At 46.2% G+C, this 19,276-nt stretch overlaps 1 protein-coding gene across 7 annotated transcripts in view; it reads right to left on the bottom strand.

Moving 5' to 3' along the window:
• The window catches only part of GDPD5 (glycerophosphodiester phosphodiesterase domain containing 5), a 159,168-nt gene that overhangs the window by 36,396 nt on the left and 103,496 nt on the right, over positions 1–19,276 (bottom strand). For all 7 annotated transcript variants that reach the window (XM_090134281.1, XM_031606105.2, XM_090134285.1 and 4 more), the window contains 3 exons: positions 7,906–8,009; positions 2,857–2,950; positions 1,844–1,903 (listed from right to left, as the gene is read on the bottom strand). In XM_090134281.1, the coding sequence (XP_089990407.1) occupies positions 1,844–1,903; positions 2,857–2,950; positions 7,906–8,009 (258 nt within the window). The remainder of the gene's footprint in view (positions 1–1,843; positions 1,904–2,856; positions 2,951–7,905; positions 8,010–19,276) is intronic.

Below are 19,276 nucleotides of genomic sequence, written 5' to 3'. Positions count from 1 at the left end.
AACGGCAACAGCTGCATGGCCAGCATTCAAGCCATGTTCACAGAGCGGTGAAAACAGATATTGTAGCACAAGAAGGGGCTCTAGGTGACATACTGGCTGAGCAGGATGAGACCCAGTCCATCAGCCACCTCCCCCAGCCCACCCCCCATCTCCATGTGGAAGCACTCAGAAGCTTGAGCGGAGCAGTCAAAAAGGAAATGTCACCTTCACTTGGAAGGTAAAACGTTCAAACCATCAAAACCTGCCATAGAAATAACTTCAGTTTAAAGATCTGACAGACTGCATGTGGGCTGTCTATCAAAAAACAGTTTGCCATCCTCCGCCTCTCTGTCTGCTATCTCAGCCTCTGCTGTGCTGCATGCCTGCTGGATTCAAAGGATGCTGCTGCTGCCTTGATCTTGTGTACTGTCTGCACCTGGAATCAGCCCAGGAGACAAGCTGATACTTAGCAATGACTTGGTCATCTAGGATGCCCTGGACCTCTCTAGACTGACTTCACATTTTCTTAATATCTCAGACAAACAAAAACTCTACATCCCCAACATCTGCACATAAGGACAGGATTCCCTCCTCTAGTTTAGCCCTTGGTCACCCCCAGCTCTCCATAGGAACAAGTAGCACCATTTCAAGGAGAAAGCTGGAAGAAACGGTGCTGTTTGCCCATATCAGTCTTTTCATGTGCTTTCATCCATACTTGAAGGTAACTCAGGATGGTTGCAGAGAGCATGTTAACTTATTTCAGCCTCTCATCTCCCCTTTCCTAGAAAGGAGGTGTGGGGAAGGGCAGAGAGAGACAGAGCAATGTGTCTGAGTGACGGTGGGCTTTTCTTGGAAGAAGGGAGGCAGGGTGGGTTTCTGTAGGCAAGGAGAACTGACTGATCTCCAACACATTCCTCCTCAAGACTTACTCATCCAAACCCACCAACCACCTGGAGTGCATCTGAAAATAACATCTCCCCCAGTGAAGAAACATATGTTAGACTCAAGGATCAACAACTTATTTTCCAGCAGCAGTCAGACGGCTTCCTCCCCCTCTTTACGTTGCATCCTCTCCTCACCTTGAGGAAGAACCAATTCTATCACTTCTAGAGAAAGAAAACTGAGGGGGAGGGGAGGTCTGTGCTCTGCCTTCAGGAGGTGCTGCACATTGGCACGCACAGGACTGGTCCCTTAATTACCTATTAGCAAATTGCCAGTTAAAATATAATGCTGCCAAGCCATTTGCTTTGGCACTGTCTCTGCTCCCCTTCCTTTGCCCTCCTGTACTCCGAACATCAGGTCTGCATCTTCTCTTGTATTTCACAGAAATCTTACTCAAGCTGCTTTACGTGCAAATCAAGGCCTCTTGGGACTTCAGCAAACCCCAGTCTCTACAATGTCAGTGTAAAGCTGGAAGTGCACATGTTCTCCCGGGGCTTTTCCCATAATATTAACTTCAACAACATCCCAAACAGCTTCACATCTTCTCAGCCTCTCCCACATGGATGGGCTCAGCACAGAGCAATGTGAGAGAAGTTCATACCAGAGTACCACACTGAGCTGAGACCAAAGTCAGGCTGCTCTCACAAAACAGAGGATTTCACTCCAGATGTTCACCCCTGGTCAGCAGGCACCCTGAAGCAGTTCACCAAGCACAGAGCAAAGTCTTTGTTCCCAGGCTTTGATTGCCACTACTGCTGATTTGCTCAGTCCTACGAGATGAGAACTCAAGCACCATCAACATGTAAAGTCTATGCTCTTCCCCCAGGCTCCAGGACAATGAGCAACCCATGCAGCATCCACTCCCTCACCTCATGTTTAACTGAGACCCCTGCTCCCTTCCAAGCTGAAAAGAGCTGTTTACCTTGTGAAGCCAGTGTAGGTTCATTTGCTGTCCCACAGCTATGTGACATAGTGCTAGTATCTGGAAAGAGGAAAACAAGAGTCAAACAATGGCACATCATGACCTTTAAGTGTTTGCACGTGAAGGAACACACCACCAGCCCCAAGACAACCAAACAAGAGCATCCCATCAGGATGGGGATGGTCACAGAATCACAGAATGGTTTGGGTTGGAACCTCAAGGATCATGAAGCTCCAACCCCCCACCACACGCAGGGCCACCAACCTCCACATTTCAGAGCAGCCCAGGCTGCCCAGGGCCCCATCCAACCTGGCCTTGAACACCTCCAGGGATGGACGGGGCATCCACAGCCTCTCTGGGCAGCTGTTCCAGCACCTCACCACTCTCACAGCAAACAACTTCCCCCTGACATCCAACTGAAATCTTCCCTCCTTCAAACTTCAAACCATTTCCCCTTGCTCCATTTGAAAGCCAGGAATGTGGAAGAAGAGATTTTGCCCTCCAAGAGGCAGGGAGTTGGAGTGTGTGGTCCGTAGGTGCACAGCTCCTGGGAACCCCATATGGGTTCACTGCAGTGAAGCTGGACTAGATGACCATTCCAACTTCCAGCTCAAATGATTCTGTGGGCAAGATACTGGCTTGCTGCCGGCATGGGCACCCCATTAAACATGGAACCTCATCACACAAGGGGAAACAACTTGCTCTTGGGTTTCACTGACACACCAAAGTTGGACTTCGTCATACTAAAGGAAGCAAGGATTGTTATTCTCCTTAAGCCAATTGCATCTCCAGCATCAGGGTGTTTATATTTGTACTGTATCGTCCAAGGCTGAGGACCACACATTTTTCACTTTCTATTCATTTCAGGCCACTTAAAGGCATGAGAGAGAAAAAGAAAAAAATCACTTCTGAAAGGAAAATTGCTCAGGTTATGGGAAGAGTGAGAAATTCATGGCCTTTAAAAAGAAAATAATGCACAAACCTTGGGCAAATGACATTTCTGTTATACTCACCAATAACACTGTGATGTACGTAAAGCCAGCAGCAGTTGTTACAAGTATTGGAATGGACCAGTCACTCCAATATCCCATTCGGTTATATAAAAACCTGAAAGGTAAGTATGAAATAGAGATTAAGGGATTCAACACCATAAGGGATCAACGCCATAGCAACTTCAGCACGATGAGACAGAGCTTTAGAAAACAGGCCTTTCTGTTTCCACTGTACAGATGAGAGATAGGCAGCAAAAAGCACAAACCACTCTGAAACAAAACCCTGAGTCTGTGCTCTGATCCCTCATGGGAAATTAACTCTGCAAAGAGGAATCAGACAATTATGTCAAACACAGCAACAACATTGCTTTGGAAAAAAAAAAAAACAAACACCAATTTGACATGAGGAGGGCTTGAGTTTTCAGAAGAATATTCCCTATAAACAAGAGAAAAGTTGCATTTGTTTTTTGCCTGTCCCACATGTTCACAGAGTAATAAATTCAATACAGAGATCACATCAAGGACGGGGGAAGAAAACAAACGTTGCTGTGCATAAGTGTGTCGTGCACTCAAGGTACAAACTCATTTCCAAGGGACAAGGTGATGGAAGAAATGGGATCTTTGTACACATCACAGACAGTATCTCTTATTCCAGTGGTGTGGAAAGAATGCCCAGTTTTACCCAAAGGAACCACATGAAGCTGTGACAGGGGAGGTTCAGGTTGGATACCGGGAAAAGGTTCTGCCCCATTGGGCAGTGGGCATGGCACAGCTCCTGGGGCAGTGGGCACAGCCTTGAGCTGCCAGAGCTCAGGGAGCACCGGGACACTGCTCTGATATAGGGTTGGGTCTGGGGGCTCTGTGGGGCTGGGGGTTTGACTTGGCGATCCTTATGGATTCCTTCCAACTCTGGATATTCTGTGATTCTACGATTCCTGCAAGAGTGGAGACAGAAATTGGCCTGAGGGTTTCCCAAAAGGGGTCTGGTTTGAGAAACTGCATTCTTCTGATCTTCCTCACCCAACCAAAGGGTGTTTGCTCAGCCTGAAGGATGCCTGTGGACTTCCTGACATAGTGAATTTCTTTGTTCCAGTCCTGCCACACACCTTGGAACTGTAAGAGATGGGCTGTTTGATGCCTCTGTGATCCAATCTTGGCAAGAAGCAGCAGCAATCATAGGCTCATCAAGGTTGGGAAAGACATCCAAAATGATCCAGTCCCATCATCCACTTACCACCAATATTTCCCCACTAACCCGTGTCCCTCAGTACAACATCTAAACGTTTCTTGAACAACTCCCAGGACAGTGACTGCACCACCTCCCTGGGCAGCCCATTCCAGTCCCTGATCACTCACTGGGAGAATAAATTTTTCCCAGTATCCAACCTGAAGCATCCTGATGCTTTGGAGGATCAGAGCAGGGACTGAAGCAAAGTTGGAATAGAACTGAAATACATATGACATCAGAGTAGTTAAGGTTGGAAAGGACTTCTGGGTCCCTCTGGGCCAACACAGCTCCAGCAGAGACACCCAGAGCAGGGTGCCCAGCACCACAACCAGGCAGCTTCAGGAGCTCCCCAAGGAGCAGCCCCCAGCCCCTCTCTGGTCCCACTGATATCACACAGCACAGAAGTGCTGCCTGAGCTTCTAGGAGGCCCCTTGGGCTCCAGGCTGTGCTCAGATCTCCAGGCTCCACCAGCACTGGTGCTGAGCTCTGTTCTCTCCCATCTCCCTGCAGGGACCCCCAGTTCTGGGCGAGCTCCTCATCAGCCTCCTCCTCTCCAGGAGGAGATGTGGACACCTTCAGGTCCTTTTCTGTATCCTGCAGATATATATCCAAAGCATTTATCCCCAAACCAACTTCTCTAGTTCTTCTACCATGGGTGTCCAACTTGTTGGCTTGGCTGGGCTGCACTGAGAATCATAGACTGATTAAGGCTGGAAAAGACCTCTAGGAGCATCTAGTCCAACCATCAACCCCTCCCTGCTATGCCCACTAACCATGTCAAAAGGAACCAAAGAGGGATCGTTATGAATCATATACAAAATACAGTTAATGTATATGAACAACAAAACTTCTTATATATATATATATTTATTAAAACATGAAAAAGAGGGCAACAAAAGCCTAAAACTAATGAGTTGGATAAGTATGTGTCTAGATCATCACTCACACATATCACACTCATCAGGTTTCCTAGCTCTATATTCCAGAGGGCAACCTCAGCTCAGCAGCCTGCCTCTCTACTTTGCTTTCACGGAGCCACAGTGCAACAAGAGCTTTATGAACAGGAGCACCAGGTGAAGCAGTCCATTATTCACAGTGGCAGCACAGTAAGAGACAGTCCCCTGTGACTGCCAGTGGGTCTCAAATGTCAAATTTGCATTTAAATAGCAATACACTTCCCAGTAAAACTATCGTAGAGGTGGACTAGAAAGTCATTAAAGCAATTTACAGCAAAGCCACTGCAGGACACGAGATAGATCCAGTCAAGTTCCTCCTCCAGCCTAAAAGATTGTCCAGAAATGCAGAAGGAAATACAGCCCCAGGGAGCAGCATCCTCCTAAACAAAGATACCTCCCCTTCTCCATCCCAGCCTCCCAGATGGAAGCTGGTATCACTAACAGCACTTCTGGATGCAAAGGCTTTAGAAAGTTCTCCCTGTGCACTGCTGATAACACAACCACAGCACATGAACACTTTCTTCTGTGCCAACCCCCACTTCCCTGGGCAGCCAGGAGGAGTAAAAGATGCTTTAAAAAAAATTCCTGTTATCGGATGCTTTTGTGAGTTTGTTCTGGAACCAACATCTCTTGCTACAGCAGGCAGTGTGCTTGCAGGGCCCACAGACCCATCTCCTGCACCAAAGCTGTCTATGGCCAACATATGTCCAACCCTGTTTCCATCAAAACAAGCAGAGATCTCCTCAAGAGCCGGTCCCAAAGCACCCAGATCCCACTACACCAGAAGAGAGGCAGTCAGATGCCAGAATCCTTCTTGCAACTTCAAGTCTGACCTGAATTAAAACTTTTCCCAGTGGATTTCTGGGAAGAAAAAAAAAAAAACCATTACGATGTTGGCTTGCATTTGGGTTAACAAGCTTTGTGCTGGTACAGAAAGTACAAAATGGCTATAGAATCACAAAATGATAGAATGGCCTGGGTTGCAAAGAAGCAAAATGCTCATCCAGTTCCAACCCCCTGCTGTGTGCAGGGTCACCAAGCAGCAGCCCAGGCTGCCCAGAGCCACATCCAGCCTGGCCTTGAATGCCTGCAGGGAAGGTGGATGAGCAGTCCTGCTCACACAGGCACAGCAGAAACACAAGACCTGGAGCAGCACTTGGCTGCCATGACCTCCTGGCCAATGTCCATGTTCTGCTCAAGGATTCCAAAAGGAAGAAGAAGAAGAAGAAGAAAAAGAAGAAGAAAAGAGGGTTTCTCTGAATTCTTTGCTCATGGCACCACTAAAAACTTCCTTAGCACAGCTTCTGCACATTCAGGATTTTGTTCTGATGCTTCTTCAAAGTGACCTTCTGGACTTCATTTTAAAGCAGTTATTTGCACATCAAGTGCTGTTTCCATGGTAGTTATGAATCAGATGAGTCTTCTCCAGAATGAAGGAAGAAAACAAAATAGATTTCTACAGAGACTCACATTTGTAGCCCTTCTCCAGAGGAAATGCAGCCAGGTTTACAAAACACAGCACCCACTAAGCAAGACGGAGCTCTTCATTACAGTACGGAGCTTTGGCATAACACAAATCTGAAGTAAAATGCAACTCAATGTAGATATGAAAAAGGGAAATCATAGAATCATATGATTTGCCTGGGTTGCCTGGGTTGCAAAGGAGCACAATGCTCATCCAGTTCCAACCCCCTGCTGTGTGCAGGTCGCCAACCAGCAGCCCAGGCTGCCCAGAGCCACATCCAGCCTGGCCTTGGATGCCTGCAGGGATGGGGCATCCACAGCCTCCTTGGGCAACCTGTTCCACTGCCTCACCACCCTCTGGCTGAAAAACTTCCTCCTAAAATGCAAACAAAACAAAAAACAAAAAGATCCCTGCAGCACCACAGCTGCAAATGAGTATTCACAGTGTTCCCAGGGCTTGTTTTATTATTTTTTTTCCTGCATGATTTTACAGCTCTCTCCCAACTTTGGGCTAAGACAGATTTGTCTTTAGCAGATCAGGAGTATTCACATCCTGTTCTGAAGGTGTAAACTGAAAGAGAGAGCAACTGCAAAATAGGCTGAAAAATGAAGAAAGAATCAAGCATTTCCTTTATGCTCCTGCTCTAAGCAGCAAGAGTGGCAGTGATGAGTTTCAGTTCTCAGTGTGAGTCTGAGTCGAACAAGAAAAGCACACTTTGCTGGCAGGAGACAGCTCACAACATTAAGTCAGTAAACACTCTCCATCACACAGCCTCCCAAGCAGGCAGTTTATGTAAGAAATAAATAAAATAAAAAGTTTTAAAACGCTGCTGCAATATTATTTTTGACAAGAAGACGGTGTCAAAGCAGTTTGGTTAAAGCAGAGCCCAAGGTACTGTATAAATATTTTAGGATGCTGCTGGGATGGTAGAAGGGAGGATGACTTGCAGCACCGGGGGGAGCTGGCAGTATCCCAAACTGCCCAGCACATCCCAGTGGAAAGCTTGTTTACAGCTTCTTCCAACATTGCACAATTCCCCACACCCTTTTCTGCTCCAGGCTGAATGCTTTTTTATTTGGACTTTGCAGAAAGTTTCAGCCAGATTGCTCAGTGCTTCTGAAAACAGCCGGCCACAGAAACAAACCAACAAAAACAAAAGGCTTCTGGACAACTTCAGCTCTGCTTTGTGTGCACAAGCTGTTTACAAGGCAGTACACCTGCCCCAAGCTGTCACAGCAGACAAATGGAGATGGGAGATGTGTTACTACCATCAATGCAGGCAGGCAGGAGGAGAGCTCAGCCTCACTCCCCATTGACTGTCATTAAAGAGTCCATCAGAAGGACCTAAATGCATCCAACCCGGTTTGAAGTAGCTCTTAGAGGTGCACAATGGGCAGATTTGCTGATGGGACACTACTCACCAGTTGATTTCATTGTAGTCATTGTGAACTTCCCACCAGAAGTAAAACCAGACCAGAGTCAGGAAGAAGGATGAGGTGAGGATGAGGAACCAGAGGCGCTCCCACTGCGGACAGGAAGAAAAATCACATTAATACTACTGCATCATCACGTCCCACATCTTTTCTAGAGGCTGCCGAGGTTGGATGGAGAAAGCAGACACCTCTGAGGGTGAGATTTTAGTCACATCCGTGTGAACCTGGCTGCAAGAAGCTTTTGGGTCACTTTTATGTTACAAACTTGTGGGTCAAATGCTTGATAAAACAGCCCTGAAAGCTTTGGGTCAGGTCAGATCTCACCCTTTCCACTCATTTCAACAGAAACGCAGGTAGGTGGGAGATCACAGAATCATGAAGGCTGGAAAAGCACTCCAAGATCCCCAAGCCCAACCCCAACCCACTCCCACCGTGCCCACTGACCATCTCCACAGCTCAGGACCACCTCCAGGGATGACGACCCTCCCATTCTGTGGGCAGCCTGTGCCAATACCAGAACACTCTTTCAGAGAATGAATTGTTCCTAATATCCAACGTGTGCTTCCCCTGACAAAACTTAAGGCAACTCTTGTCACCAGCTGGGCAGAAGTGTCACTCACCACATAAATACATCTTGTGTAGTGTTGGGACAGCTCTTGGGGCAGGTGGAACAAGGGATTTTCTGGGCACAGAGCTCTATTTTTGTTCTGTTGAGGTTGGGTGCTTTTGGCATATGAGGCAATTGTTTAATCAACTTTTCCATCCACATGTGAGAGATGCAACTCAACACCTTACTCTGCCATCAGTTCTGCATGAATAACAGCCATTACCACACGGCAAGGACTCTACACAGCAAGTTGGTGGACCTCAGAATCATAGAACGGCCACAGATGAACCTCTCCTCTCCCTCCCCCATGGCACTTCTGCAGATCCTGTAGAGCCAAACCACCCAACCACAGTATTTATTCCCACCACCACCACATATGTAAGTCTTCAGCAAATAACACAGCAGAAGAGACCACAGCCACACCAGATGAAAGACATTTGCATCACTGTTCAGTTTAGAGAAATGTTTCAAGCAGTAATCACCACCACCTCCCAGAACAGTAAAAATGATCCCCCCGAAAGCTCTTCAGTGCTCCCACTCCAAAGGCATGGGTCAAATCCTAAGCCATAAGGACATCCATGGAGAGAACCTTCGCAAGAAAACTGTCCCTAACCAACACCATTTCCATGTTTCCCTTGCTGGTTTTACTCCACAGGCATTAAATAACCCATGTTTCTGCTTCATTTTGTTCAGAACAAAACACTGAAATAAATTAGGTATGGAAAGCATTCAAATGAATCTTCTCTTACCACAATGAGAAAGAAAGGATGTAAAGTGAAGTCTATGAGCAACACTACTACTATAATTTCCTTCCAAGTCCTGAGCACACCATTAATCTCTTTTGAAAATGCCCTTTTCTCTACTGAATTGTCACGTGGGTTTTTAATTATGCAAAAGTATCTAACCAGTATAAAACAGTGTTTGGGTGATACATAAGCAGCTCTGTTCTTCTCTGCCTTCTCTTTCCATCTTAAAGGCTGAAACTATTTACTTGGCCATGCTGACTGTTTCATCTCCCATCACCCTGGATATCAGCATTTGATGCGGCACTTCCTTGTATCTCCATCTTATGAAAAGTGCCAAACAAAGGAAGCAATAAAGGACTGAAATCATGTAATTTTTTGCTGTGCCAATACACAAACAAATAAATAAATAACGTTTTCTGATAGAAATCCCTCATTATTGGCCAGTATTACAGTTCAAACTCAACTCAGCTCAAGTTCTGTACCCAACTTCTACCAAATCTCAGTGCTACAGAGTGCCTAACTGCAACCAGAGGCTTTGCATCCCAGAAATAAATGGGACAAAGGGGATCAGAAGGAGGGGTGTATGTACTTCTACAACACAGCTACTGGGAACAATCAAATCCACGTGGCCAAATTGCTCTGCCACGAGCTTAGAGTCTATCCACTCCCCACTTCACACACACATCTGTATTTACAAGCACAGGTGGGCTCCTAAAGGAAAATTACAGAAATTGGAGTGAAGGTTTCCATACCAAACACCCCACTTTTGGTGGCAGCCTCAGTGCTTGTGTCAGCCCAGGTGTCCATGACTAAATCTTACCTCCCTGGCCCAAAAAGCAGCAGTGAGGCTGCAGTGTATGAACCACCTCTCTAGGCAACTGCCTTGGCACAGCTGAACCCAAACTGAGAAGTTTGGGATTAAAATTCACCCATGCAACTTTTGGGTTCTGTAAACACCCAAATAAAAACCCACTCACATCTCCACTCCATCCCACCAGAACTCTCCAGAAAGAGGTAATTCCTTACCCTTTCAGTAGATTGTTTTTTCTCAATTTCTCTATTGTTTGCTGCTGTGTTTTCCTCCCCATCCTGGTCTAGCACCTCCCTGTACTTATCACCCACGTGGCTGAACCAGTTACCCAGACAGGCTTCCCATGGCAAGTGAGTTTTAATGCATCTCAAGTGCTGAGAAATCAATCACAGGACTCTAAAAATGTTGCCAAGACTACAGTCACGGAAAAATATCTATTAGAAGTGTGATTGTTCTACAAGCTACTACACATTTTGACAAAAACATGAGTGGAGATTAGGAAGTAATCCTTGATTTTGGACCAACATTACTTCCAAAACATTAATTCACAGGATACCTTTGGTCAATATTTATGCACTGGATTTGATAAACAAGACAAGGAAAACATTTCGGAATGGATGATTTTTTTTTATATGCATGCACACACAAGTAGCACAGCTTGTGTTGAGATCCCTCAGTATTACTTTGGGTCTGCCCCACGATGTACAGCTGCCAGATGCACACACCTGGCTGATTTTGTGAAAGACCCAACAGATTCTTCACAAGTTGGAATACTCCAGTGAGTTAAAACACAGAAGCTTTCAGAAGAACAAAGAACATTTCCCCAGCACCGCTGAGATGGTTTGACAGCAACTGAACTAGAGCAAGTCCAATCTACATGCACAACGTATTGGATACAGTCTGGGTTTTGCACAACCTCCATCCAACAGTCCCTCACCCAAGGAGCTCTGTGAGTCCCTACTTCACAAGCTCCCACACGCTTTACAGCAGGGTGAAATCTGCAATGTGCAACAGCCTCTAACCTCTACTGCCAAAAATAAAGGGCTTAGGATCATGTCTTGACAATCACTCAATCACGGCCATAAGGAGGTGGAGGAAACGGTGCCAACTTGCTTACAGAAGTTCAAGCAGAACCACTAGAATGTTGAAAGGTGCTTGAAAAAAAAAGAAGTCCACATTTTCAGCACCATGAGAATGCAACAGCACTGACGTTTTTGGCAGTTCTTGTAGAACACCTGCCTTCCTCCTCTTTCTGTCCCCCTAGGTTTCTCTCTCTCCCCACTTATAAAATAAGTGTGCTTGCTGGTTGTTTATCACTGAGCTTAACCACATTCATCTCACACAGCATTCAAGACTGTCCCGCAGGAGAACCTAAACCACATTTGCATCAGCAACTTCACCCCTACCTGGATGCATTTGGGAAACAGCTCACCCTCTGATCCTGCTCTCTGTGCTCTGGTTCATGGTGCAGAAGGGAGGGAAGCAGAAGATGCTCCATGAGTGAAGTCAGTGCCCCTTAACGACAGACGCACACCTGGCTCACAGGATGAGGCTACAGCAAGCCCTAAGTGACCCCATCACCAAAAGGCTTGGGTTGCGGGCAGTGGAGCTCAGGACCACACCTCTTGCTAGTGTTGATGTGGCCACGGTGTCTTGTGGAATGGCACAAAACAGGGTTAGTCTCATTACGCCAACATTTATTATTAAAGAGAAGCCATAAATGAAGAAGTCAGTGCTTTCCCCTAGCAAAGAGATCGGATGTACCATGAGTTCAGTTAAGCTAAAAGAAGCCAACAGTTGCCTGGGGTAAGCCTTCACCAGGCACACCCAGCAACATGGCCACAGCCCCAAGGATGGAGAGCCTCGTTTGAAATGGCAGAACTGGATCTGAAAGCTCCAAAGCAAGCGTGATGGCAAAACAAAACAAATTAAAGGGAATTACCCCAAGTTGTGATTCATTTTTGAAGCTGGCTTGTGTGCTTCACCTGTTCCTGGGCTATGAGTTTTGATCAAAATGGTTGGAAACAGCACTGAACATCACATCAGGCAGCATGGGTTGTTTCTCCAATGTGGGGATTAGTTTTGGGTAAGCAACCCAGCCTCTTTTGCTGCATCACCCCAACACACACAGAGTTTGCAGCATTATTTACCACCAGTGGACCTATCCCTCCTATGGGGATGACTTAATTTACTCAAGCCTGCTATATTAGAACCCATTAATTTTTGCAGTCTGATTGCACTCATCCTGGAAGACATCATAGAACCACAGAACATCTCAAGGTGGAACAGGCCCTAGGGATCACTGAGTCCATTCCTCACCGTGATACCATTTATAAATCAAACAAATTTGTTAAATTAATACATTTACTATTATTACTATTTCTATTTATTTTGCCTTTTTTTCATTAACATAATTCCTTTAGAGGATATGTCCTGGCTACAGCCAGAAATAAATCCTTTGCCAAAACTAGCCGTGTGCACAGCTGATGCCCATTTGTCTTGCACAGCTATTCTCTGAAGAATTATGGGATGAACATCTTGTGCTTTTCTCAAGATGAAAGAACAGCATCCATTTGGTAATTTACTTGAGGAATGCTTTTCAAGCCCCAAATCACCAAATGGGCCACTACCACCCCCAGATCAGCACAACATCGTGATCTGAGCAGGGTGTGATTTGGACGCAGAGGAGGAAAACGTAAAATCCTGAAGTCAAGATTGCTCGGGGTGATCAGAAGGTGTTCGCTGACATATTTCCCTCTTCTCTGAGTATAAAAACATATTTTTTTTTAGTTAAGCTGAATCCATCTGGATCATTGTGGAATCACAGAATCACCAAGGTTGAAAAAGACCTCCAATTACATCCATCTGGGACACAGAGCAAAATAACATGCTGTGAGACTGCATTAATCTGTATACTGCCTCCCAACGCATTCCTGAAACTCACCAAAATGCTGTGCAATGCTCAAACAAAGCTAAGCTGCTCCCCACGCCCCTTCCTTTGCATTCAGCTGCAAGAAGACATTGCATTTTCAGAAGGGTCAGCGTGCTGCTGACACAAGGTCTGTTCTGCCAGAGCCAACAGAAGCCCAGCCTGCAGCCAGCTGATTTACTGGCGGCTTATGGATGAAGTCGAGCATAAACACTTTGCTTCACTGAAGTATTTGGAGTCCCTGCAGCCAACACTGAGCCCGCAGCGATTGCCAGAAACCTCTGTCAGCTCCATCCCATGCAAGCAGCATGACTTCATGTCCTTGAGATGTGCCCACACCCCCTGGCATCAGGACAGAACGGCAACAGCAAACCCACCGCCTCCAGCTTCCTCTCTGGGAAACAGGATCAGCGTGGATTCAAAATGGACTGGAATGAGAGAAGCAGGCTTTGAACTGGGAGCAGGTGAGAGGAAACGCTGGTGCCAGATGGATTAAGGGCTCCATTGCTCCAACGGACAGCTCATAGCAAACAGCCCTCCAGCAATCCGTCAGTCAGCATGGGTGAAGCTGGGTCCCGTCCATTTGCATGTATGTCCCTAGAAGCCTTTTGGGGAGGGAAGCTGGATGTCATTGCTGTGATGGCTCTGCGACTTTGTCCCATGATGTAGGGGTGAGGTTGTGGGTGGCTGGAAGCAACAATGCACAACAAAAAAGATTCCTTTTTCTTTTTTTCCCTGATTAAAATGTGTTTTCTCTAAAAGGCTTTGAGCCAGAAAAACACTAACATCTTTACACCAAGGCAACGCTGAGACCAATCAGAGGAGAAGATCAGCCACAAAACCACACGTTGTTGAGTCCAATGGCTGCACCGAGTGTGGAACCATAGGCCATGAAACCCTTAGCTGAGTGAAATGGGGCTGAAAGCAAGGCAAGAACCATAGGATCACAGAATCATAGAATGGTTTGGAAGGGACCTCAAGGATCACGAAGCTCCAACCCCCCACCACAGGCAGGGCCACCAACCTCCACATTTCAGAGCAGCCCCATCCAACCTGGCCTTGAACACCTCCAGGGATGGACGGGGCATCCACAGCCTCTCTGGGCAGCTGTTCCAGCACCTCACCACTCTCACAGCAAACAACTTCCCCCTGACATCCAACTGAAATCTGCCTTCCTTCAACTCCAAACCATTTCCCCTTGCTCTGAATAAACCTGCATTCCAGCAGAAGTGAGTCGGCTCTGCAGGTGCTTTGGTCTTCTAATAAAACTCAATAAAGCAAAAAGACGGTTCCTCAAAAGCAGGGCTCAAACAATAGAATGTGAAAGCAAAAAAAACAAAGCAGCTATTGATTCCCAGCAGACGTACAGCACCTTTACCCTGGAGGGCCTTGAATGAAGGAAGATCATCACGAACATTTACAGAGTGAAGCCAAACACCTTAACAGAGCAAGAAAAGCCCTTTGTCATAGACTGCTACGAGGGGACCTGGCCCTTGCTAGAAAGCAAAGGGAGGATGATGGGGAGCATTCACTACCAACCAAAGAAACAGGAGGCTGAAGGGCAGCAAAAGGATTAGACAAACCCGCTGAAATCAATAGAAAAACTACCACTCGCCTCCCTCTGCCCTGGCTTTGAACCAACATCTTTTATTGCTAGATTCATTATTTCAGGAAAGTGGATAAATTGAGTTTCCTTTCAATTCTACATTCCTCTCTGCTGTTAATTTAGATTTCACGCCGCACCAGGAAATCACTCATCATTAAATGCCATTGGCAGAGCTGGCGCCTTCCTTGTCTCATTGCTCCTTCGAGCAGAACTGAGGGTTATTCTGCCAGAGCTGTTCAGAGATCACCTTCCTCCTGTTAAACACGTGCTTTTCAACCTTCTCCTTAAAACAGTTGGCTTTTTGAATCCAAAAAACGAGTGCTCTGTGGTGCTGTGTTTTGAAAATTCAGTGCAACCCAGAGCCATAAAAATATCTCTCACCTCTCCATGTGAGCATTAAGTTATAACAAACAGACTGCACAGGAACCTGTACCAAAAAAAACCCTCAGAGCAGAAAATTGTTTTTGCTATTTTATGTGCTGATAGTATCTGCGCTCCAGTTGGGTGTTTCTGTGACCAGGCAACATTTAGCCTATTTCTAACAAATATAACCAGCCACTGAAAAATGTGGAAGGAATTCAGACCGCAGTGAAAAAGCAGTGAGTGTATTTACGTGTACCTACCTCAGACAAAAATTACTGTTTACGCCCATGTGAGGTCATAGCTGTCTCCATGTACAGTCCACCAGAGGTTTTCCCCAAGCAAGAGTTTCAATTAAATGCTCTAAATTTGCTCTGGAGGAAGATGGCCCTCTTTGTTGGGTGTTTAAAGCACCCTCCTACTTCCACCCCACCTACAGCTAGACAACGACAGTATCTCCCCACCATCCAACCCACAGGTCTCTCCCATAGAGCAGAAACATGTTTTACCTCCAGTCCCCATGACTGTAGGAGATTTACGTGATAACTTTGTGCACAAGGGGTGCTGATCAGCCTCAGCTTTGCCTGCTCTCTCCAGCAAAAATGCCACCATCTGAGCCAGGACTTGGAGCATCTCCCAGCACAGCTTGTGCTTCCCAGTGGGAAACAAAGGAGCGACTGGAGGGACTGATGGCCTTTGAGAAACGCCAATCATCCAATACCTAGAAGGCTCTTGTTCAAGTCACAGTGCCTCTGGGAACTCACCACTTTCTGCCCTCATGACAGATCCCACCCATTCCAAGTCCTGAATTGTCCCGAAATCTGGCAGTGCATTAGTTAGGATGTGCACAAGTGAATCACAGAATGGCCTGGGTTGCAAAGGAGCACAGTGCTCATCCAGTTCCAACTCCCTGCTATGTGCAGGTCGCCAACCAGCAGCCCAGGCTGCCCAGAGCCACATCCAGCCTGGCCTTGAATGCCTGCAGGGATGGGGCATCCACAGCCTCCTTGGGCAAAGCGGATGGAGAACAACAGCAGATGGATCTGAACACACACGAAGAAACCAACCTGCACGTCTTTCTTGAATTCTACCTGTCCAGCCATGCTGCTGGAACAATCCATCTGCAGACTGGGTGATATGGAAAAGTTAATGGGAGAAAAATGGAAGTCTGGAGGGTGACACAATATGCTGAGGGTAGGGGCGAGGGACAGGAACAGATCTTGGCCTCATTATCTGCGTGCAAATTTAACCTCTGATCAACGTATCAACATTTGGTCAGCTTTGCTTTTCTACCCATTGTAGGTCACATCCACAACCACAGAAAATCATCCTGCATCCGTTCTGATCTGCCAGCATTAGGATCTCTAGCCAACAGCTATTTTAGACTTCTTGATTGATTTAATGCACTCTGATCAGATCTGCTTGCTATTCTGATGACACCGCCCAGGAGCAACTGGGTTTCCCAGCATTGACAAAAACACATTAAAAAAAAAAACTAGAACATGCAGGGACTTGAAAACTTACATTAGTGCCTGCATAACTCCACACAAATTGATGCCCACTGACTTTCCTTGGGCTGCTGTGAGGTCTTCTTCTCCCCCTCCACTCTTCCCAGCCCCTATGTTATCCATCCAACTCCACTTTTCCAACTGCTGCTTTTAGACTCAGGCCTTCGCTGCAGAGGAGAACACCTGAAGTTTAAGTGGCAGGCTTTCAGAAAAGGCAAGCTATGCAAAGCCCAGCACCATGCAACCACAAGGCATTATTCATTTTCCCTCTGGAGGCTTTGAATAGTATTCACAGAGACATCCAAGAAAACCAGGTCCTCAAACTTGCAAACGACCACAAAGGCCTTTTATCTTCCAGCATCTTACTGATGTCCCAGTATCCACTGGCCCAGGGCTGCACCTGCCTTGAGCAAGAGAATGGCTTTGGATGAAGGATCAAGGCCATACAGTTGTAAGTAATCGCTCTTTACCTTAAGAGTAAATACAAGAGTTGACCTCAAATTGGAGCACCACCATTACTCAAGTGCGTTTTCAGGTCATTAAAATTCACTCCCAGATACAATGAAGAGTTTACTACTGAGTCTTCACCACACTGTTTTCTGACATTTTCAAGAATCAATTTCCTGCAGACATTTATCAGTATTAGCTTAGAACGGAAAGGAGGCAAGCTAACATTTATCCAGTAAATACAAAAGAAAAATTAAAGGCATGATTCTTCATTTCCGGCTTACCAACTGGAATTTCTTTGGGCTCACAAAAGAAAACCTTCTTCGAGCAGATTATTAAATCATCTCTGAAGATGAAAGATGACTGCATCTCCCAGCTGCACCCATTAGAACCAGGAACTGAGGATTTACAAGAGCAAACATCAGCAGCAGCATTTTGTCGGTGTGTGTGCAATGCTTCAGCTCCTGCAGTGAAGTTACAATATCATGAGTAACTCGCAGTATATGAACACACAATCCTTACAACAGAGCCCTGTACTACAGACGTGAACGGTTTTCCACCCCAGCCAATGCTGAGCATATTATCTCTGACTTCAGCATCACAGATCAAACCCAGGTTGGCAGCTCTATTTGTTTTGGGGCAGTGCTGGCTGCAGTGGCCCTATTGCAGCCCAGGTTACAATCAGCTTTCACTGCCAAAAGTCCATCCAACAGCTGAACCTCATGATGCAGATGGATATAAAGGAGGCAATGTGGCTTGCCACTCCAAGGACTTGAAGTATCTCTGTGACTGGATCAATACCTGACTCGTGGATGTTGATCCACCAGACCTTACAGACATTGGGAACAGAATCAAGGTGCCTGGAATTCAATTCCTCCAACTCTAAAGAGGCCACAGAGGGGACAGGCTTTCATCTTTTTGTTGGATGTGGAACCCACAAAACCAAGAGAAACCAGACAGGAGCATCAGTCAGCCCTCATGGCACTCTGTAACACATCCAAAGGTTTCATTATCTCCTCACCTAACTACCAAGACCACAAACTACACTTGAACACATTCTCCATCTCTTGCTTTATTCTTCATCCTTATCCTCCTTCTCCCCTGCTTTGCTTAGGACATCAAATCTCAAGGTATCTGACATTTTTCCATTTCCTACAGCTGTCTCGGGGCAGAAGAAGGAGTAATCAGGAGGATATATCTGTCAGTGTAAATTATTTGAGCCAGCCTGGCTGCTTCATAGGCACTGCAAAAGTTTCAGCCAATTTCTTATAGAATCATAGAATCACTTGAGTTGGAAAGGAGCTCTAAAGGCCATCTGGTCCCACTCCCTGCAATGAACAGAGACACCCACAACTCCATCACTGCTCAGAGCCCCATCCCCTGACCTTGGGTGTCTTCAGGAACGGGGTGCCACCACCTCTCTGGGCAATCTGTGCCAGTGCCCCACTACTCTCACTGCAAAATACCTTTTTTCCTTATATCCAGTCTAAATCTCCCCTCTTTTAGTTTAAAACCATTTCCCCTTGTCCTATCAATTTACTACGCCTAGTTAACATATGATGGTCTTGCATAAGAAACATCTGCCAGTAGACTCATAAATGGGAAGGAAAAGGAAGAAATTGGATCTTACAGACAATGAGAATGAAGTAAGGAGGAAAAAATACTCCTGCTATTCTGGCTGCTGAGACTTCGATAGCTCACCAGCTGCTTCCTAAAGTCACTGCAAATCTCAGACACATCTTATTTGATTATTGCAAAGACTAGGCTAATAGCTCTCTGCACACCTTGTTAGAGAAGGCCATGAATGAGATTCCTGAGCTGTAACATGCTCCATTTACAATTCAATTTAGCAGCTCAAAGCAAATGGCAGTGAACATATTATTGAAATACACTTTCCTGCTGGGGCTGCTGTAATTGAACTGTAGATCAACAGAAGCAATGAAAAAGAGAGCCAGATCTCTAAGAACAGCATTATCACACTTTGTAAAGGATCTCGCCTCCCAGCCCCAAGAAACACAACCAGAAAGAGTAGCCAGGCAGCACCACTAATTCCCTCCAAGCTTCAGGGCTTGCACCACTGCAAACCTAAGGAGCAAGTGGGCTGTCTTCTTGCTCGGATATCTTGCTTCCCAATGAGGGAATGATGTTTCTTGAGTGCCTCTCTGTAGGTGTATTTTGTTTTACTCTACTCAGCAGCTCTGAACAACACAGAAAACACTGGCAAATCCCAGTGGCCCTGCTATGGGAATTTCTACACCGCAGCAGACACGATGCACAGCTGGAGTCAGTTCTTTTTCTAGCTATTAGTGGTCCTGGGGGACCTTCTGCAGCACTCATAATGTCCT

Source organism: Phasianus colchicus, chromosome 1 (assembly GCF_987193195.1).
Source record: "Phasianus colchicus chromosome 1, bPhaCol1.hap1.1, whole genome shotgun sequence".
In the NCBI taxonomy this organism is placed as follows: Eukaryota; Metazoa; Chordata; class Aves; order Galliformes; family Phasianidae; genus Phasianus; species Phasianus colchicus.
Note: the sequence above shows the minus strand (reverse complement) of the source record. Positions and strands in the feature narration are given on the sequence as shown.